This window comes from Macrosteles quadrilineatus, unplaced genomic scaffold, assembly GCF_028750875.1.
Source record: "Macrosteles quadrilineatus isolate MER2022 unplaced genomic scaffold, UCM_ALF_1.0 Scaffold_8__2_contigs__length_117827958, whole genome shotgun sequence".
Taxonomy (NCBI): Eukaryota; Metazoa; Arthropoda; class Insecta; order Hemiptera; family Cicadellidae; genus Macrosteles; species Macrosteles quadrilineatus.
The window spans coordinates 64,689,766-64,710,441 of NW_026542601.1; the positions used below are offsets into that span (position 1 = coordinate 64,689,766).

The following is a 20,676-nucleotide window of genomic DNA, read 5'->3' on the forward strand; positions in this document are numbered from 1 at the left end:
TGTATGAAGGAAAAAGGTTACGACCCAAGGAAGAACAAGATGAGTGTGTTGGACGAACATTTCCGGCTTACTTCTGAACTGAACCCTACAAAGAGATATGGAGTCAACCTCAGAGACAGACACAAGGAGATTAACATTGATGGAGGTTTGATATTATGATAAGATACCTAGGTACAGTAAACTTATTAACACCTGGAGGGTTAAGGAAACTCAAATCATTAATGACTGTTTTACATATTTTACTTTTAATGAAACATCCTCATCAACACCTGGAGGGGTAAAATAGTATTTAGATACTTTGCCATCTATACAGCGTGAACCTCGTAAAGTGTCCAGTATTGATTTCAGACAAACCACTGGTCCCAAAATTATGAAATGAAAACTTTTCCCACTAAACCAACCCCAAGGACACCAGGATATACAAAAACTAGAGGTTTACTTGTTCAAATCTCACAATTGTCAAATACAAACATGTGTTATATTATCCACAATTTAAAGCTCTTTTAAAATAAAACATGTTGGTAAAATTCAGAATTCAACTATATTTATTAGTTTCAAAATGGTAAAGCTAATTTGAGAAAATAAAGTTTTTTTACATAATACCTCCTAAAGGCAAGAACCAAAGGGTTATATATAGTATTTAATAACATTTTAAAATCTGAACAAGTGCCAGCTTTCACATTTATCTATAACTGTTTGATTACATTTTAGTAGAGCTTTTTTCTGCTACGTAGCTGATTGAACTAAACCAAAATGTATTTTACTTGCTCATGTTGTATACTTTTACTTTTATTGTATACTTGTGCTTCGCAAAAGGTCGATGATAATGTAGTTCTTTTCTGTTGTATACAACTTTTTTTAAATTGAGGCAATGGATTTAAATTTCCTGTATGGTACTTAACATAGTATATGGTAAAGTTGGATCCTCATTGTGTATTTGCCCAGATGTCTGTGACTTGGCGTACACCCCCACCAGCAGACCTGTGTTTGACTTTCACAAAGCTTCTCAACCGAAGAAACAAACAGAGCTTTGTGTCCGGGAAACACGGTGGACAATGGACAACTTGGTCAAACTACATCAGGACTTGCAGAGTGAGTGTTGTAGTTGGTACAATCAAGTGTTTTATAAATAACTCACAAATTTCAACTAAGTTTGAACTTTCAACGAGTGAACTACTTCACTGCAGTTTCTTTTTCTTTGCTTGATAAAAGTAACCATTCAAATTTCTTAGTGTACAAGTAATATTGTTTAAATGTAGTTGGTCTGTCTAGAGAAATATTGAAAACGTGCATATTGTTTTTAGACTATCTAACAGTGGTTGAAGTTTCCTATGACTCGGTAAAAACTTTTGAATATTCTTTTCCATACTATGTAGGCTTACTTTTATGTAGTATGTAATATTATCATGTATTTTTCATTTTTAAGTTGACATGCCAATAGGGAGTTTTTATTACGAACATACAAACATCCATTGCTGTTGGGTTGAAAGTTTGAATTATACTATTCATAAAAACTGCTGAAAAGTGTGGATTTTACCAATCTATTTTCTCACTGCAGGATCTAATAAAATCAATTACCTTTCCCCATTTTTTTACTTTACAAATAAATAGTCCTGGATACACAGTAGTATCTAATTCCAATTACATCCTTCACCTGAAACTTTGTGTGTCAGCATAATAGTAAATTAGTCAGTATTTTTCCTGTTTACCTTGCAAATACATATACAGGCTCATTAATAATATTTAAAAATTGATATTTTGATATTTATAATCTGGAAAAATAATACATAATCTTTTGCCACTGTTAGAACTACGAGCCAGGTCATCCAAAGCGGAGACATTCTTTGCTCAAGTTGAACATCGACCTAAGTCTTCCGCTCGTCCAGAAACTCAGCATCTGCCGAGCTCTCAACCACCGATGACAGACGAGTCATTGTACCAGGCGGCCATCTTGATACAACGAGTTGTCCACAGCCGATCTATGCAGGCGCTGGTAAACACAAAAAGATTCCCACCCATTTGAGGTTAAAGATGTAACATAAGATGAGATTTTATTGGTCCAAAGATGTTTTGTACAAATTTATAGATAGGCACTTCAAATAAGATACAAAGGACGTACATTAAGATGATGAGTTTAAGTTTACTTAAATTACCAACTGCGTCCACGTTCCAGGGGTGGCAGTGATTATTTACTATTGTTCTATTAATTATACATAGGCTATCTGTAACTGTTGTTGTGTATACTGTTCTGACCACACCATAAGACGTGCAACCTTTTGTTTTGCCTAATGATTACAGAGGTCTAATAACTTGCCTAACAATGAAAAGGTTGCCGTTTTTATCCTGTCAGTCAAACGTCAGTAGCTTTTGTAGTGGTTCGAAACTGAACCCATCAGGTATCCCTGAGCATTAGGCTTGAAATTAATAATCCTGGCTGAAGAAACAGCTGATAGTCAGTAACCAAGCTACACAGATCATCACATGCCATTCTAAACTTACCTCACATTCATATTCAGTTTAAAATACACACACGCCTAGGTGTGTGCAATAAATACAAAACCTTAAGAAGCAAAATACTTATGAAGAATAGCCAAACTGGAATTTTGCAGCCGAAATGAGCTAAGATTGGCCGCTGCTAAGATTGCTCGTACGGCGTCCACGCTATTCTATCTCACTCTCTAAGCCAATTCTTTTTCTCACTCTCTAAGCCAATTCTTTTTCTCACTCTCTAAGCCAATTCTTTTTCTCACTCAGTCAGCTGACTTGGCCGCTGCGGGAACCATCCAAAATTCCAGAAACCAATCACTTAGATTATTAAAAAGTCAAATTCTGCTAGATGTCTCCAATGTAGGCACATCTTAATGATCTGACACCTCAACAGATGCAGCACAAACGACATTTCTGGAAGGAGTTGATGCAGGAAATTAAGACTCCTGGAGCTTGTGAACCTGAAAGGACAGAATCTGCAGACAAACATATCCTTCAGACTAGACTGGTCAGTATGGTGCCTGCCTGGGGACCAATCTTTGCTCTCTAAAAGTTTTAACATAAGATAATGTTCGGTGTAATACAAGCCTGATTCAGTTTTATTAATCAAACTGAATATGATGGTGTTAAAATGGAATATGCTTAGTTTGTCATTTAGAGCAGCCTAAGCAAACCAACAATTTGTCTTCTCTTTCTCATGTAATTAGTAATTTTGCTTTCTTTACCCATTGTCCTCAACTACCAATAAAAATTAAGGATAACCCGAAACTTGGAAACGGTTCAGTAAAAATATTACTTTTAGATGCATAGTCAATTTTATAATTAAATGAATGATACCAAGTATTTGATTTTTTTGTGGGAGTTGTTTTTAGTTTTACAATGTTTCATAACAGGAACTTTATTAGGTTTCCCCACCAAATATTAATGATGGACATGACATTATTGTGTCGCAGTAATTTTGCGAATTCCCACAACAAAAATTGCAGAAATGCAGCACTAATCAACAGGTAAATGTGGTGTGATACATTGGCCATATTTTGAAGAATTGTGACTATGTTGCATGTATCAATTACAACCACCCATTTCAATAAGGGCAGAAGCAAAGGTGTTTTCCTCTTTTAGTTTGACAAAAAATATTTTTACATTGTTAAAATTCTATGAACTTTTGTCAATTTTTTTTTCAGGCTGGTGTTTTGGATAACCTTATTGGTCTGAACGTGGGAACCAGTATTGGACAGACTTTGTACCTCTTGGCCACTGAATTGTTAAGGTAAGTGTTAAGTTCATCACACTACACTTGTATAAACATTATATCTATCTTCTTTATAACACCTTGTTGCTATGCACATGACACCATACCTGATGAAGGTCTAAAGAATAAATTAATTATATTGTTTTGTTTTTACATTAGTCTCTAAGACATGATTCATTAAGGATATAGTTTTATTCAAAGCCAAACAGTGTCTTGTCATTATTATCAGAAATATGTTATCTTGTGTACTGTTAACATCTTGCTATGTTAAGTGGTCTTCTGTCATTCAGTGGCAATGTTTTTAGGAAGATTTTGTGAAACAGTTGATTCTCTCAGGTTCAATCTGTTGATTTGTTGTGTTATGACAGGTTCAAGAATGAAGGTGTCGCACACTCGCAGGCGCTACAGGCCGAGGCTGCCAGGTGGCGTAGAGAGCTGCCTGAGGAAGGTAGACGGCAACGAGAGATGAGGCGGCGTGAGGAACACAACCTCATGTTCACCCAGGTCTGTATTTCTTTTATCTAACACCTTTTACATTTTTTTTGCAACGTAGTGCCGGTTTCACTTACCCTTGCATACCGTTAACATTGTGGGTTTTGGCCTGTACATAGAAAATATCAAATAGTACAAGTAGTGAGACGGTACAGTAAAAGAAAGAGATTGACTGATAAATATTGGTGGTGGCAATGCGAACTCACAACACATTACAGCCATGGATTCGTAGTCTGTTATGTGACTGGAAGAGCCACCAACTCATTATTTGCAGTATGCTCACATCCTGTATGTAATTTATTGAACAAAACCTCTCTTTTACTAGTTTTGACACTCAAACATCAACATTACTTAACTGACCTTTACCCTATAGAATCAGGAATTCCCCAAGGAAGCGTGCTTGGACCATACTTGTATATTCTCTATACATCGGACCTACCAGAAAGTGTAAACACTATGGTTGCTACATTTGCGGATGACACGGCGATTTTATCTGTCCACGACAATCCAGCTCAAGCTACAGCAAATTTACAGCTAAACTTAGATGAAATTTCTCATTGGTTTAAAACATGGAGGTTCAAAATTAATGAAAATAAATCAGCACACATTACTTTTACCTTAAATCAGGCTACATGTCCTCCAGTATCCATGAACAATATTCACCTCCCTCAAGTAACAGAAATAAAATACTTGGGCATGCACTTAGATGCAAAGCTTAATTGGAAGGCACATATCTGGACTAAAAGACAACATCTATATTTAAAAACAACTAAACTTAATTGGCTTCTTGGATCTAAATCACAACTCAGTACACAAAATAAATTGTTACTGTACAAAACAGTTCTAAAACCAATTTGGACTTATGGTATTCAGCTTTGGGGATCAGCAAGTACCTCAAACATTGAAATTATTCAACGTTACCAATCAAAATTATTACGTAAAATTGTCAACGCTCCTTGGTTTGTTACCAACAGAACACTTCACAATGATCTTCAAATTCGAACAGTAAAAGAAGAAATTACAAAATCTAGTGAAAAATACATTATAAAATTGGAAAATCATTCAAATCATCTTGCACTTAATTTATTGGACAATCATAACACCATTTACAGACTGAAGCGACATACGATATTGGACCTACCATTCAGATTCGGCTAAGTGTTATCAAAATTCTCTTTGTTAGCTAGTGTTGACGGTGGTCAATCACTAGCTCATGTTCTTCAAGTTATTTTTGTATTACTATTTATATCATTTGCTTATTGTTCAACTTGAACAGATTGTAAATTAAATGAAGTTAAAAAAAAAAGTTTTGTTTGGTTCAGAAAGAGGTGTAGTCCACTTGTAATTTTTATCCGTGATAATTTTCCATTGTAAAAGTTCAGGAAAGGTTTCATAAAACAGAAAATAATTTGTTGGACATTATTTTTATCATTCTATTGATATTAAAGAGCCAGGACAGCCCCTTGTATAGTTGGCCTCAAGGATTATAGCTTTGAAATCCCCAAGAGTAGGCTACCTAAATGTTTTCAGAGTCAAAGATGGATTCTTAAAGGTTAAAAAACCAATTCAAAAGACATTTTTAGTGTCAAAATTCTACCCTCCTGCACCCAAGTCTGAAAAATTGAATGTTTTTGTTATTAAATCTTTCACCGAGGTTTAGTAATTCACCAAGGATGAAACGCAGGAACAATTCATTTTGTACACCTAAACTGAATCACCAACAATCAAGACAAATTTATGGTTTATGAATAAAACAAAACACAACTCATAGGTTACCTAAGTTGTTAACTTACAAAGTACATTGTATTTTCCAGTTGTTGGAAGTCTACCAAGAGTCAATCAACGATTTCCTGACAGGATTGGTGACACAGGCTCGTGAGGACGAGGCTAAGCTACAAGCTTACGAGCATGGCAAAGAAGTAGCTCGCCTTGCTGAACTGGACAGACTGAGACTGTGAGTAACGACCAGAACTTTGTATCTTAGTAACAATCAGAGCTTTGTATCTTAGTAACAATCAGAATATTGTATCTTAGTAACAATCAGAGCTTTGCACCCGGTTACACAATTGGGAACATATAATTGAAATTTAGGTAACAAATTATGAATTTAGTTTATTCATTCAAAACAAAATAATTAATTATGATGTAAATAAAAATAATTGTGATATAATTTTGAGTAATAATTAATTCATATTAAAATCTGTTGTGGATTGAAATATAAAAATGCCCAATAGCAAAAATTATTCTAAAGTTGTAGATCTATTAATCCTCATACGTATGTTGTATTTCAGATTGTATTTTTTAAATCATCTATTTCCACAAAAAATAATGTATTAGGTTACTAAACTGTTAATAAGGACTGTGATCACTCATTAAAAACCAATTAATCATGGGAGGATCTTATTGATTTATAAAGGTATTTAAAAAATTAACATTTTTACTCTAAAGAACTATTTTTAATTTCAAAAGAATCATTTACATACTTGTCTATAGCCTACCAAAAAAGTCAACTCACCGAACAGTTTTAAACACACGACAAACTAAACATTCAAACTCACTAAAATCATAATATCAACAAATAAACAAACCTTTTGTTGAAATTCTTTTTATAATTTTGCAACAGTGAAAAATAAAATTTAATTGGAAAATTGATTGTACCTGTTCTGTACCTGTACCAAGTTAATAAATAAATTGATGAAAATCAATCGTAAATTATTATATTACACATCTTTAAGTGAGCAGAACATGTATTACACATGTAGTTATCTAAGTACAGATTCAACTAGTTGTGTTGAAATTTGAAAGTGGAACAATGCAGATCAGACAATAGCCTTGGGACAATGTCACATGACTCACATTGCAATCAGACAGTTAACATGTAGTTGACAACTCATGTCTCTGTCTTGTAACAGTTTATCTCAGGCAGGTCAGTAGAGTTGTGTACAGTAAATGCATACAGAACACTAGTGCTTTATTTTATAAACACTTGCACTTGGAAATAAACAGTACATTCATCACGTCTCAGTTATTCAAGGTAAAACAAATATTGATATTGCGCTGTAAAACATAACCAATATCTCTTTGAAGTCACAATTAATTATTTCCATTGAAAGTAATAATTGTTATGTACATGAGAAATTGATTACTGTACTATTTTATTTGAAGTAGATACAATAAAAATAAATGCTTATATAATTTCTTAGGTTTTACCGAATCCACGTTAAATTAACTCGTTTATTTTATCATACAAAAATTTACTATTTTATTACTGCTTTTGTTAAGAAATAAAATCCAAGCTTATAAATCAATAAATTAGATCTGGTAAAAGCATATGAAATGATTATGCAACTTTAAGAGGTTGCAAAAATGTAGGTCTACGTCGTAAATATAGGCTAAACTAAAGTGATGTTTGGAAACCCTATGGTGTTCTTGTTTTGCCTAAAGTTCCAAGAAAATGATGATCACATTGCTTGTTTGTAGTTATATCTGTATCAGTGTTAACTTAAATAAATAAGATGAAAATTCTTTAGTTTCAGTACAGAAAGCCTTACCAATAGGTTACTTTGTAATAGCAAACTTTTCATCCTTAGGTAATTTATGGATTGAGTCATGGCAGTAATTGTTACCACTATAAAATACAGTATTATCCTAAAGCAAATTAAATGAAGCGTGTTAACTTAGGGTTGACTGGGTTACTGTTAAACCCTTTTTTACCACAAAGTTTTGTATATTTACTATTTAGCATGTCAACTCCATGATTGTTATGTCTAAAGAAAGTGAGGATTTGATTGTGTATTCATTGTTGCCAAGAAAGGAATATACAAGGACTGTCCCAGTCCCTGGTAAACAGTATGCATTGTAGACATGGAACTTAGAATTGATTGCTTAGAATAAATTTTAAACAAATTATCTATGATAATATCTGTTGATTAATATCCTAGCTAGGAATATACTTATCTGTTGTAGGCATCCTAGACATATCCTTTCTCAATTTCGTATAAACTCTAGTAAAATTTATATGGCAATTTATTCAAATAAAACCGCACATGTGTTACAGGCTAGAGCCAGTGCCAGAGACGCCGGTGTCAGCTGACTTGTTGTTCCAGCTAATTGCTCCGGAAGGTCTACGAGATCTGACTCACACTTGTCTGTTGATCCTCAAACAAAAGTATCAAGAGGCTCGGGACACGTTGGTGAGTCTAGGACAGGCCGATCCTCTCCCCGAGGACAACTCTCGGACACCTTCACAAGAGACTCGGGAGTCAGTGATGGAGCAAAGGGACAAGTCAGGCGTTGAGGGAGTATTGAGTGAAATAGTGGTGGATCAACTGAAAGAGATGGGAGGGTCAAGAGAATATCTTGAGGAGGTACAAGAGTCAACCTCTTCTGGGATAACCGTCATGGAACAGACTTCTGATGGTTTATCTGAAGGTATGCTCAATATGATTAGATTCGGGGTTAGTGTTATGTAACTATGAATAATTAAATCGCAAGAGAAAAGCTTTATTTAGACCTAACAAAACCAGTTTTAAAAAAGCAGTTTAACTGGAAATAAAACAAATTTCATTAATTAAAAATCAAGTTTACAAAATTTTACAGCTGTTTCTGTACAAAAGAACAACCATAAAATCTCGTAAATCCACCAAGGAAATCAACCAAGTTGGAGGGAGGTCGAAAAAGATGTCAAATGTTAAAAAAGGGTACAATCAGTAAATTGGACCATACTGTCCCGACTGTCAGGGCTTGGAGCCAAAAAGGTTTGCGAATTGCAATTTTGTTAGAGGCCTCTGTCTTCGATCGGTTAATGTCCATCGTATACTAGTAAATTTTGTTTTATCAAACAATCATGAGGGAAAGTGGTAAAATATTTATATTTTATGTTTTTTCTGTGATTTTAAGGTTACTTATAAATAAACAAGGTTAAAATTGATTGGTTTTAAAACAATGAGTAATTTATACCACTTTCCAAACATATTAATCACTGCTATCTATGTTATGATGGTGTTGTAGTACCTAACATGGAGTGTCGCAAGTTTGGTCTTCAAGGTGCGTCAGAGTCTGGCAGTGCTGAGGAGAGACTAGTGGCTCGTGTCATGAGAGACATGTGCTATGTAGCCGGGTCACTGTTACATACAGCTGCTAAGATACTAAACAGAGCTGTTCATTTGGCGGGTATTCCACAAGGTTTGTAATTCCCTTTTGCTTGAAGATGATAAATACATAGAGTCCAGCTATTCCAAACTCCGTCGTTTGAAAATCCAAATTTCAATTGAAGTTCAACAATTATTTAATTGTTTAAACTATAGTACTTAGTTAACTATGTCACTACGAAGGTCTTTGAGGCTGGTGATGTCTTGAAAAATGTTGGAAAAGCTTGCAATGTCGCCGCAAACGTCAAAGGTTTTCTTTGACGAAGATGGCAATGTCCCTGTTATTGCTGTGCTTTGGCAATTTTAACAGTGACGCTGAGAATGTTAAATGTTCTAGCAATTAAATTATGTTTAAAACGTCAGGAAGGCTATTGATGTCAAATGTTGGCAACGTTAGTGATACCTCCAAGAAATGTGAAAAATTCAGCAATACCACAAATGTCAGTTGGAGAATCTGGAAATAATAATAATACCACACACGCTGGCAAACGCAGTAATATAACATAACTGCCTACTTTGGCAAAGTAATAGTAAAAGCTTGCTGGTACATTTAAATGTTCTAGCAACATTGTCACTGACGTTTATCATCCGCATACGCTGCAACACAGTCTTGACATATCTTGTGATCAGCAATAGCAGCCATATTGCCAACATCTTCGCAGCTACCCAAACGTGATGATTTCACCATCGATACAATGTTGTTATTACATAAATTTGCTTGTTTCGATTTCCTGCTAGTCGGAACATGGTTCGAGATTGGAATAACAGGAATACTGTAAATATTAAATTAATTGTTTATTCATTTTTCCACAATCCCTAATGCTGTTATCAGTAATTTATTGATGGAAAATCATTATTCCCCAAAATTTTTGGATACAAAAATTTGTATTTTGGGATCAATATAACAAACCTGAACAATAACTTTGACTAGTACAGTATTGTGCTAATAAAAATGATCATACAATGAATCATAAAAAGTAATCAAATTATTAGTATTCCTTGCCAAATGGAATATGTTTTAATTTGGCAGTAGTTCAAGTCAGGCAGTGAAAACTGGCCAAAGTTTAAAGATATTCTGGGGTTGTTGTTGTAGCAAGTTGGAAATCGTAGAGAAATGTTGTGCGTTTGTGTGTTGATTGCATTACTTGCTTATTGCTCTTTGAAATGGTAAGTCAAGTTTTGGAGAATTTTATTTTGGCTTATTTTACTTTGGATTCAGATTTAAATTGATTTGCTATAAAAGCATATATTTTTTTTAATTTTCATCGTACTTGTTGCTTTTAGTTTTAAATAATTTTGTTTCTCTGTTTAGTCCTCTTTAAAATGTTGTATTTTTATTTTTTACCAGGTAGACCTATACTAAGTATACCTATACTAAGTATGGTGCATATGGTTACCTGAAAAAAGTTGACATTAAAATTTCAATATCAATTTACAACGTATACAAAGTAAAATAACCGCACCTTATTATTTAATTTAAAACATTTTTTTCAGATCTCATTGTTGTACTTCTTTATAATTTATTTATAACTTTTAAGAGGTTTCACCACCTTTTAACCTTGTATTAGCGTGTCACATTGTCCCCAAGGTCTGTGCAGTGCATGGAACTTATCAAGCTAACTAATCAAGCAAAGCTGGTTCTGAGCCATAACAGTGGGAGAATGAACTTTACGTTAACATTTTAAATGACAACTATGGGATGCGTGAACTGTGGCTTCTCAGTTTGTTGCACTATCAAACGACTTTGACTATTTCATTGCCACTGACATTTCACCCAAGATTTTTTTTGCTGGTCTCTTTGCCAGTGGAAATTTTTCAATTAAGTCAATTTGAAGGCTTTTAAGGGAAAGCGGTCCACTCTCCACACCCATAAAAGTTGTTGGGATATGCCAGAATTGAACCTGTCTCTCCCACACGGTAGTCTGAGGCACTAACCACTAGACTAGCAACACACCCAAACTTTAAGCAGCTTTGAGCAGCCAAGGTTTAGCACTTGGTAACTTGAAGATTAGCAGAAACAAACACTTAAATACCATGATCTCTGTGTATCGTGTTACTAATCTTAGGTTTAATTGTTTTAGAGAGTTTTAATGAGGCATTGAGAAGAACAACACTTGTAATCAATGGAGCACTTCAACAGGTCATCAGTTTGATCTTGCCAAAGAAACCTGAGGAAAAGGAACAGCCTGTCTCTGAAGGTATGACTAGACTACGTTTCAAAATCTCATGATAATTGATATAATTTTATCAAATTTGGCAAATTTATTTATTTTACACTAATGTTATTAAAACTCAATTTTTTTGCTTCCCTTTAGCAACAAAACTAGGTACTCATTAAAATGAGTATTTAGGGTACAATCCGCAGAAGAATAGATAAGAAAGGGGATAAAAACTTGATTGAAAACTATCGTCCAGTCTCATTGTTACCTGTCTTTTCAAAAATATTTGAGAAAGCTGTAAATGTTCAATTACAGGAATATCTAGAGAAAAATAAATTAATAACCAAAAGTCAACATGGTTTTAGAAAATCTCATTCCACCAACTCAGCACTCATCTCTCTAACTGACAATATTTACAGGGCATGGGACAGGTCACAGACCACTGCAGCAATTTGTTGTGACCTGTCAAAGGCTTTTGATTGTGTAGACCATGATGTTCTGTTAAAAAAGCTAGAGGTACATGGAATCAGAGGGTACAGTCTGAAATGGTTTAGATCATATTTAACTAAAAGAATGCAAAAAACATCATTAAGTATAGATAACATGACGTATGAATCAAAATATTGTACTGTAAATTCAGGAGTCCCTCAAGGATCAATTTTAGGCCCAGCTTTGTTTGAAATATATATGTTAATGATCTTCCAATGAATATAAAGACAGATATAGTAATGTTTGCAGATGATACTACAGCATTAATTAGAGATAATAGCACAGAAAAAATAAAATTTACAGCAGAGACAATAATAAAAGAATTAGAAAATTGGTTTAAAATAAATGGACTGTTGCTGAATGCAGACAAGACAAATATAATTCACTTCAGAAGTATGCAATATAGAGAGGGTGAAATAAAGGTTACAGTCGGCAATGATGATTTGAAGAATCAGAAGTCTGTGAAATTATTAGGGGTAATATGTGATGAAAATCTGAAGTGGCATGAACATATTGTACCATTATGTAAGAGATTAAATAGCATTTGTTTTAATATGAGTTGCCTTACACACTGTATCAGCATGGAAACAAAACTTATTTTGTACTATGGCTATTTTTACCTGCTAGTGAAATATGGAATAACATTATGGGGCGCAACAAATTTAATAAAAAATGTATTGAAAGTACAAAAGAAATGCCTAAGAGCCATGACCCTCAAACAGCCTGGAAGCTCATGTAAAGAAGTATTTAAAAGTTTAAAAATACTTACAGTACCATGTATCTACATTTTTGAGGTTCTGTGTCATGTAAAAAATAATTTAAATTGGTACTCTATAGAAAAAAATAGCCACAATTACAATACTAGAAACCAGAATTTGCTTATATACCCTCATCATTCTACGACATCTTTAGAAAGAAGTATTCATTACATGGGAATTAAATTGTTCAATAAACTTCCAAATCACTTAAAAAACACAGCAATGAGTCCAGCACAATTTGCAGATAACATTAAGAGTATTTTGATCAGAAAGGCCTATTATAAAGTTGACGATTTTCTAAATGACTCTCAAATGTTATAAGCAGGTCCTGTTACTTCCATAATATTTTATAGGGTAAAAAGTTCCTTCTCCATGTTAATCTTGTTGATTTTTAAATGTTACATATTTAATTTTATATATATCGTTTTTGTTGTGAAATTTTAATGAAGACCTCGCTATTGACTAAAATTACATGTTTTGTACATTTTTTATGTTTTATTTATAATTAAAATCTATAAATCTTGTTATTTAGTTTTAAGCTTGACGTTATCTTTTTATTAAACCTTTTGACTAGTCTATTTAAAGAGTTCCTCAAATGTTAAAAAACTATTTTATTTATTATTAATAAATACATTGTAAAATACCCCCGCCGCAGCAAACCTGCAGACTAAGCGAATTTCCATTTGCCTGATTGGATTTACACTAAAATGTCTACTTAAAAATATAAAATTTCTTTCCTATTTAAATAGAATTAGTTTAACAAGTGCGGTACACAAAGTTTTACAAGTATTAGTTTAAGTAGGTTTGCTGCATCAGGGAGGGCAAAACTGTTTTTTTTTTTGTAAAATGTTAATAGTTAGTAAGAAATAAAAACATTTTCCAAATTTGATCAAAATATGTTTAGAAACAAGCAAACTACAACAGTTTACTTGTTCTCCATAAGAATAACATGGGAATTTTAAATTTACATTTTTTTGGAATTTTCTCCGTAACCATTAGGCGCATAATAACACTTCAATATACTAAATTATTTGTTTTTTTAAGCTCTACAAAATGGTATGGAAAGAAATTGCTAAATTTTATGTCTTTTGGGTCAAAAATGGGAAAAACCTATTTTTACCCCATAAAACCCCCCGTAAACCCCCGTTCCCATAGTCCGATCATGCTGGTTCGCGAACTCGTTCAAGTTTATCTCGCCTTACACCTTTAAACCAAATTTTATCAAAATCGGACAAAAATTACTCAAGTTATCGTGCGGATGGACACATATATATATATCTCTATATATAGATATATAAAAATTTGAACGAATTGTGTTTTTGGCCTCTGGGGACATCAAAATGAAAAAGTAAATCGGTCCGGGCCTAGGTCTTACCATGAGACCTACGGTAATAGCTACTTCCCTATAGGGAAATTCGCTAAAAGGACATTATATAATATTAGACTATAAGAAGAATGACGAAGCACCTGTGCATTTATCTAAAACCTCTGTACGTTTATGTGCTAATAAACATGATATGATATGATGATATGCAGAGAACCTACAATATATTATGCGATTAAATTTTCATTGGATGTAAATATTGATCAAATATTTAATTTGTGTAAACATTGAGTTTCTTATTATTATGGTTCTTTCCAAGAAGCTTAGGTTAGTTTGGATCAGTTTAGTTTATGATAATAACAAAAAATCATTTTAAAAATTTGACCATTTTATATACACATTAACAAGAGGACACAAATACATGAAAATGATGTCTTTGTAAATATCTTCATATCATTAACAAATCACACAACATAACAACTTTTGTTTTATATATGTTTCCTTGTTTATTATCAAAAACTGGAGTAAGCCAAACTGAACTTAATCAAACCAAACCGCCGCAGAACAGTGTAAAAGATTCTCCTTAATTGTACAATCGATTTTATATTGTGTAAAAACCACTTTCGATACAATATAATATATATATATATATAAAACTGGAATTTCATTATTTCATTATTTGATAACATATCATAAGTTCTTTAGGGACAGAAAAGTGTGTCCATTAAGACAGAGAAAAAAATTTAGAATAAAAATCCAATCACACAAATGGAAATTCACTTAGTCTGCAGATTTGCTGCAGCAGGGGGTGTTTATTGTATTTTGTGTTAATTTATTTATGCGTTTTCAGAACTCATAAGAGAGGCTTCAAAAATAGTGGATGCAATTTTGCAGAAAGCAAAACACAGAATTTCTGAAATGAAAGAGGGAGAGCGACAGAAAATGGCTGCTAACGATGCAGGTAAAGATAACTGTGTTTTAATCATTTTATTAACCTCCACAACTGGAGAGACGTTTATTTTATACTTAAAGAAAAGGATTGATTATAATATAATTATTACAATCCTTATAACAAAAATGAAAGTTAACAAAATTCAAATATGAGATTTTTATAGTCTCTTGTAAAAGAAATCAATTAGTGAATTAATTTTCTTAAGTGTAGTCTGTATGAAATGGTTAAGTGCACTAATCCACCATTCTATCGTATCCAACCTTCACAACAGAACCTCTTGGCCATTTAGTAATCATGATTTTTCTCAGTATCTTCCACTTCTACCTTTATCACGTAATTATTTTGTTTCTGCTCTGAATCAACTATTTGATGGATTTTCATAATTTTTGTGTTGAAAGAATAGTATATTTCATTACTAGGACCAAAAGTGGCATTTTCCGTTGCGCGCTCAAGTTTTTGTTTGAGGCGAAGATGTGAGAGCTATTTTCATGTACGAGGCGAAGCTGAGGACGGGAATAATGGAGCAAGTGTCGGATAATAACTTTCGGTACGAGTTATGAACGGTACTTTTCACCACGACGCAAAAATACACAAACACAGAATAGCAGACCTCAGTAATATTAAAAATATTTTATTTCTCAATTAATTTGATGGAACATCAAAATAAAATAAAAAACCAAAAAGAAACCTACGTATATTTCTCAATAAATTTTGTTCAAACATCCAAATAAAAGAATAACACAACTTTTAAAAATACATACAGCTGATTAAAATCATTAAATTAAACCGTAACAAAACACTAGCGCGTAGTGAATAAATGGAGAACTAATTGAGAGCGAGGGAAAGTAAATTTAGAGCGAGAGAAAATCAGCTGATCGATTTTCCCTCGCCCTAAATTAGAGGTTGGGAAACGACTACTTTCATTGATGTCAGCTGTTATCGAAAATACTTACTTTCGTTAAGGAGTGATGAAAAGATAATTTTGAGAACTAGGGAATGTCGAAGCCATAATTTTAGTTTAGGGTTTTAGATTTTAGAAATTAAGTTTTAAATTTTAAAAAGTCTAGCAGTCGATGTTGACATTCTATTCTATATTTTGGTATAATACAATTTACTTAACGTAACAGCTGTGAACATTCAGCGTTTTCGACACAAATTCAGCATTTGGATAAAATTGAAAATGAATTGACTTATTTATACTATGTGTTATTTATACTTAATTTAAATATACATAGTAAAATAATAGATGTTCTAATTTATATTTTGAACAGTCTAAAAAATCTTTAGTTTGTTTTAGTACAATATAATTTGATATAACTAACAGTTTATTTACTCTGTGATTTTGTCATTGATTATAGAAATTAAGTAAGATTCTATAACCATTGCTGTATACGAATCGAAGCTTAAAAAAGAAAGCTTATCAAAATTGTTTTACCACCCAAATTTTTGAGGAAAGGTTGGAAAATTAACAACGATCCAAGTTTTAATTAATCTTGGCAGCTTTTTCTTTACAATAAATTTTGAACTGCTTAAACTAAGCTTGAATTAGGAATAGACATATTGATATAACTATATACAGTTTAAATGGACTGCTTGATTCCCGTACCGAGGACGGGCCAACAGTTTGTAAGCTTTAAAATTACACCTCAAATTTAAAAATCAGTTGAGCAGGACGGATGGAAAGGGTATGTAAATGAAACCCCTAGGTATTGCATTAGGTTTATAGACAGGGAGGCAAAGAAAGCTGTTAAAACACAAACAATATATTTTGAGATTCCCATACCCGGTACATAATATTTAAGCTTATGCATTAATATAATTTTGTCAATTTACAGAAAATCAAGCCAAAGTTCTTGTTGAAGATGTAATAAATGAAGCCCAGCAAAAAGTACTGCGGATAGTTGTGGAAGACTTTCTGGCCGATTTAATCCAAGAGGCAAAAATCAAAGTTCAAATAGTAAATGAAAGTTAAAAAATGTTCTATGTGTGGGGCCTTTTATTAAATATAACCTAAAACTGAATAAAATCAATATTTATTTATTATACAATATTTTTAGTGTTTTATTGACCTTTTATTACACTTAGCATTATGAGTTTTGAGATTATTTATAACTAGGTTAGTAAACTAATCGATTCAATTTATGATAAAGTCCCAATGTTAAACCTTCATTACTTAAACGTAAAATAATTTTAAACTCTGACCTACTTCACAAAATAAAAATATGGTTATAAACTTTATCCTACATATTGACATAATCTCTGAAGATGTGGAAAAGATTTACAAATAACATAGAAAACAAACAAGATAGCACATTTCCTAATTTGTGGTTCTAAATTTGGAACCACCCCTAAAGTGTAAAACATATAAAACCTTTAACTACTTTACAAAAACAATAAATAAATAAGATTAAAACTCTATCCTACACGGTACTGAAAAAATACATGTGTAGGCTGTGAAAAAAAGTATTTACAAAAGTGGTATAATACACTCCTCAATTTGTGGTGTTCTACTTTTATAACTACAATATGAAAGTTCGTTCTCATCTAATCTTCGAGTGAAACTGCATCAACTGAAAATGTTACCGTTAATCACAGGTTTCTTCACACTCCTCTCTTTTCCTCTTCAATCCTAAAAACACAAGAAAAATACACTTAGGTTTGGTGTATTGATCTTTTGGTGAAGAAGTCTAAGCGGTCCAATGGATGTTTAATAGTAAATGGTTAATGCTGAATTTATTCACTTTTATTTAGGAGAAGTAACACAAGTACAGTACATTGATATTCAATTCACGATTTTTGATGTTCACTAATTTGAGGTAGTGGGTTTGGGCATGTTGTGCTATGGTTTTTTTGTTAGTTTTAACCTAATGACGGTGTCAATTCATTTTTTACGTAATGTGCACTGGGTGCATTCCAATTGAAAGATCAGGTTTTCTGAGCTAAAGGTGAATTGTCCTCTGATTCTCTACTGTCTATTCTGGAAAGAGCTTGAGAACAATTCTACAGGTTAGTTAAAGCAAAGGGAGATATAATAGTGTTATGTTATTAGTCAACCATATTTTTCATGTTAGAAGATTACATGGACTGATTATTTTCTTTTGTTTTAGTAATGATGTCGTTAGATAAAATGCTTATTCGTCCATTTTAATTAGATAAATAGTTTTCATCGCTACAACTGACCATTAGCTACTCTGGAAGGAGTGATCTCCAGCTTGATCTGGTTGATATCTTTGCTCATAACACTCATTTCAGCTCTCGCTTCTTGCAGTTCCCTTCGTAGACGTACAATTGAATTCTGTTGTCGAATTAAACGTCTGTTCAGCACACATCTCTGCACAAATACAATCTGGTTACTTGTTAGCAAACAAAATATGTAGCATTTTCTGATTAGAAGGGTTCAAATCAAACTAAGCAATTTAGATGAAATAGCATTTCAGATAGTTGGATTTTTTACAAAAAAGAATATGCATAAACTGTATGGGAAAAAATGCAAGGGACTAAAATGTGATACAATGCAAGCATCTACACATTCTGTAATTAGTAAATTAAAGTAGATATATCATTTTTTTACGGATGACAGCATCGCTTATTGGTTAAAGAATAGGGATACCAACAAACAATACATATAAAGTTTGGATCCATTGAATCTAGATAAATTACTAACTAGTATAGATTCAGATAACATGACTTATGCCTTCTGAGGCCACAGACATCATTATTAGCCAATATTTAAGAGATATTATAATGACCTTGTGCTTTATAGATATTCTGCACACAACAGAAAAGAGTAGCTACTGAATTATTTCAGTGTTAATTTATCGAGGAACTAAATACGTCTTTTAGGCTAAGAGGCCTGACATACAAAATCAGTTATGCACAGGGGCAGCGGTTTGTGATGCCTTACTAAAGACAAGCGACTGCCAAAATTCTCAACTTGCTAATTTTTTTTGTCACCTAGGTGGAAGGGGCAGTAAGTACTACCAACCTTAGTCAGTTACTAACGGGTAACATGGACTCTTGAGTGATAACAGTTAACACCTTTCTGTCTAAACTCAAAATAATTTGTAAAATATGTTAGTTTACATTTATTACTAGATATATCCGTGTTTAGGTAGTATAATCATAAAATATCAGTTAGAATCAAGGATGTTAACAAAAGTAAAAAAAAAAAAAAAATATTTACTGTATTTACCGGACAAGGAGGGTTGGCAGCACTTACAACTTGAACCCCGCCACTGTGCATAAATGCTCCTACAAGACCCAATGTAACTTCAAATCACGACAAAGTAACAGTTTGTAAGTCTGGCACTCTGGACTTGTGGACGGCTACAATGGAGCGGGCCATACTGCGGTGCATAAAAGAAGCCTAAAGCGATAAGATAATGAATGTTTTTTGAAAAATACAACTGTCTGGCCCTTCCCTTCAGTGATGTATTACTGCATATATATTTCAGTCAAAGGAATTACAATAGACTTCATATTATCTACGAGTGGATTACAGTAACCACACTGCAGAATAACTACGATTGCAAAAAAATATATATAGTGTGTCAGTTAAATGGAAGTAATATACAGCAAGACCAAGAAGAACCATCATCTTGCAGGCAGATTACCTTGTTTCCATAGTAAACTCCACCATCCACCAATGGAACTAATTAACCAATGAGTTGATAAATGAAATATTGTGTGTGTTTTAATTTAATTTGATTCTGAAGAAAGATTTTGATTACCCACGATTACTCAGCCACCCATTATCAAGTATAAATGAGGGTCTACTGTATTTTGTCAAAACAATGTGGATGGTTGCAGTAATCGAAAACGTATGATAAATCATCTACAGAAATCACTCCCCACAGACATGTGGTGTGTTTTTTATCACATTTACGAACAAATAAATAAAAAAACTCACCTCATGTTTAATTTTTTTTAAGGTATGCCTGAATCTTTGGTTATGCTTCTCCGCGGATTGGTACAGCTTATACAACACAGCATTACTAGGAGGGCTGGTTGCTGTGGCTGTCTTCTTCTTCACCAAACTTGACTTGTTAACTGAAAAATTGAATAGTTTACCATAACTTTTACTTATTCTTATATGGTTATTTTTAAACACTCATACAGTTTTTTTTCTTTTTACCCAAGAGTCACTGTAAACAGACAAAAGCAGCTCATAAGTAGGCAGTCTTGCTTCCTCTCCATTAGCTTATATGCATATTGCATTTAAGGCCTTTCACACCGGCGTGCTTGACGTCCAGTACGTGGGCCTTCCACACCGCACAGAAACTTTCAAAGCGTCCACTTGTTAATTTGGAGTCAAAACAGTAACAATCTCACTTATTACCTCACCTCATTGATTATTATTATTGTTATTCGTGCATTTTGTTTTACATGTGCAAATATGTCTTATCCGCAAGTTCCTTGGTGTAAGCCTGGGTTTTACGTTCCTTGGATTAACGAACTGAGTGATAGCGATAGTGATGATGACCTAGTTTTATTATACTCGGTTATGAAAAGAAATAAGTGGATTCATCCTAATAATAAAATACGAATGAGTTTTGGTGAGTACCATCACATAATGGATTCACACGAGACCATCGCTGACTGTGAATGGTCTCA

The 20,676-nt window shown here is 33.1% G+C and overlaps 2 protein-coding genes across 2 annotated transcripts in view; one reads left to right on the forward strand and one right to left on the reverse strand.

The window, feature by feature from the left end:
• LOC129000762 (uncharacterized) lies at positions 1–17,113 on the forward strand. The gene is made up of 12 exons (XM_054427749.1): positions 1–145; positions 946–1,092; positions 1,809–1,993; positions 2,882–2,995; positions 3,672–3,757; positions 4,108–4,243; positions 6,046–6,185; positions 8,289–8,662; positions 9,242–9,415; positions 11,463–11,579; positions 14,962–15,072; positions 16,899–17,113. Exons 1-12 carry the CDS (start codon positions 4–6, stop codon positions 17,033–17,035), a joined length of 1,863 nt encoding a protein of 620 aa, XP_054283724.1. The 5' UTR covers positions 1–3; the 3' UTR covers positions 17,036–17,113.
• Positions 16,804–20,676, reverse strand: part of LOC129000763 (uncharacterized) — a 14,768-nt gene continuing 10,895 nt past the window's right edge. Inside the window, exons 6-8 of the mRNA XM_054427750.1 lie at positions 19,973–20,112; positions 18,244–18,394; positions 16,804–17,692 (exon numbers count right to left, since the gene is read on the reverse strand). Coding sequence (XP_054283725.1) covers positions 17,649–17,692; positions 18,244–18,394; positions 19,973–20,112 — 335 coding nt within the window. The 3' untranslated portion in view covers positions 16,804–17,648. The remainder of the gene's footprint in view (positions 17,693–18,243; positions 18,395–19,972; positions 20,113–20,676) is intronic.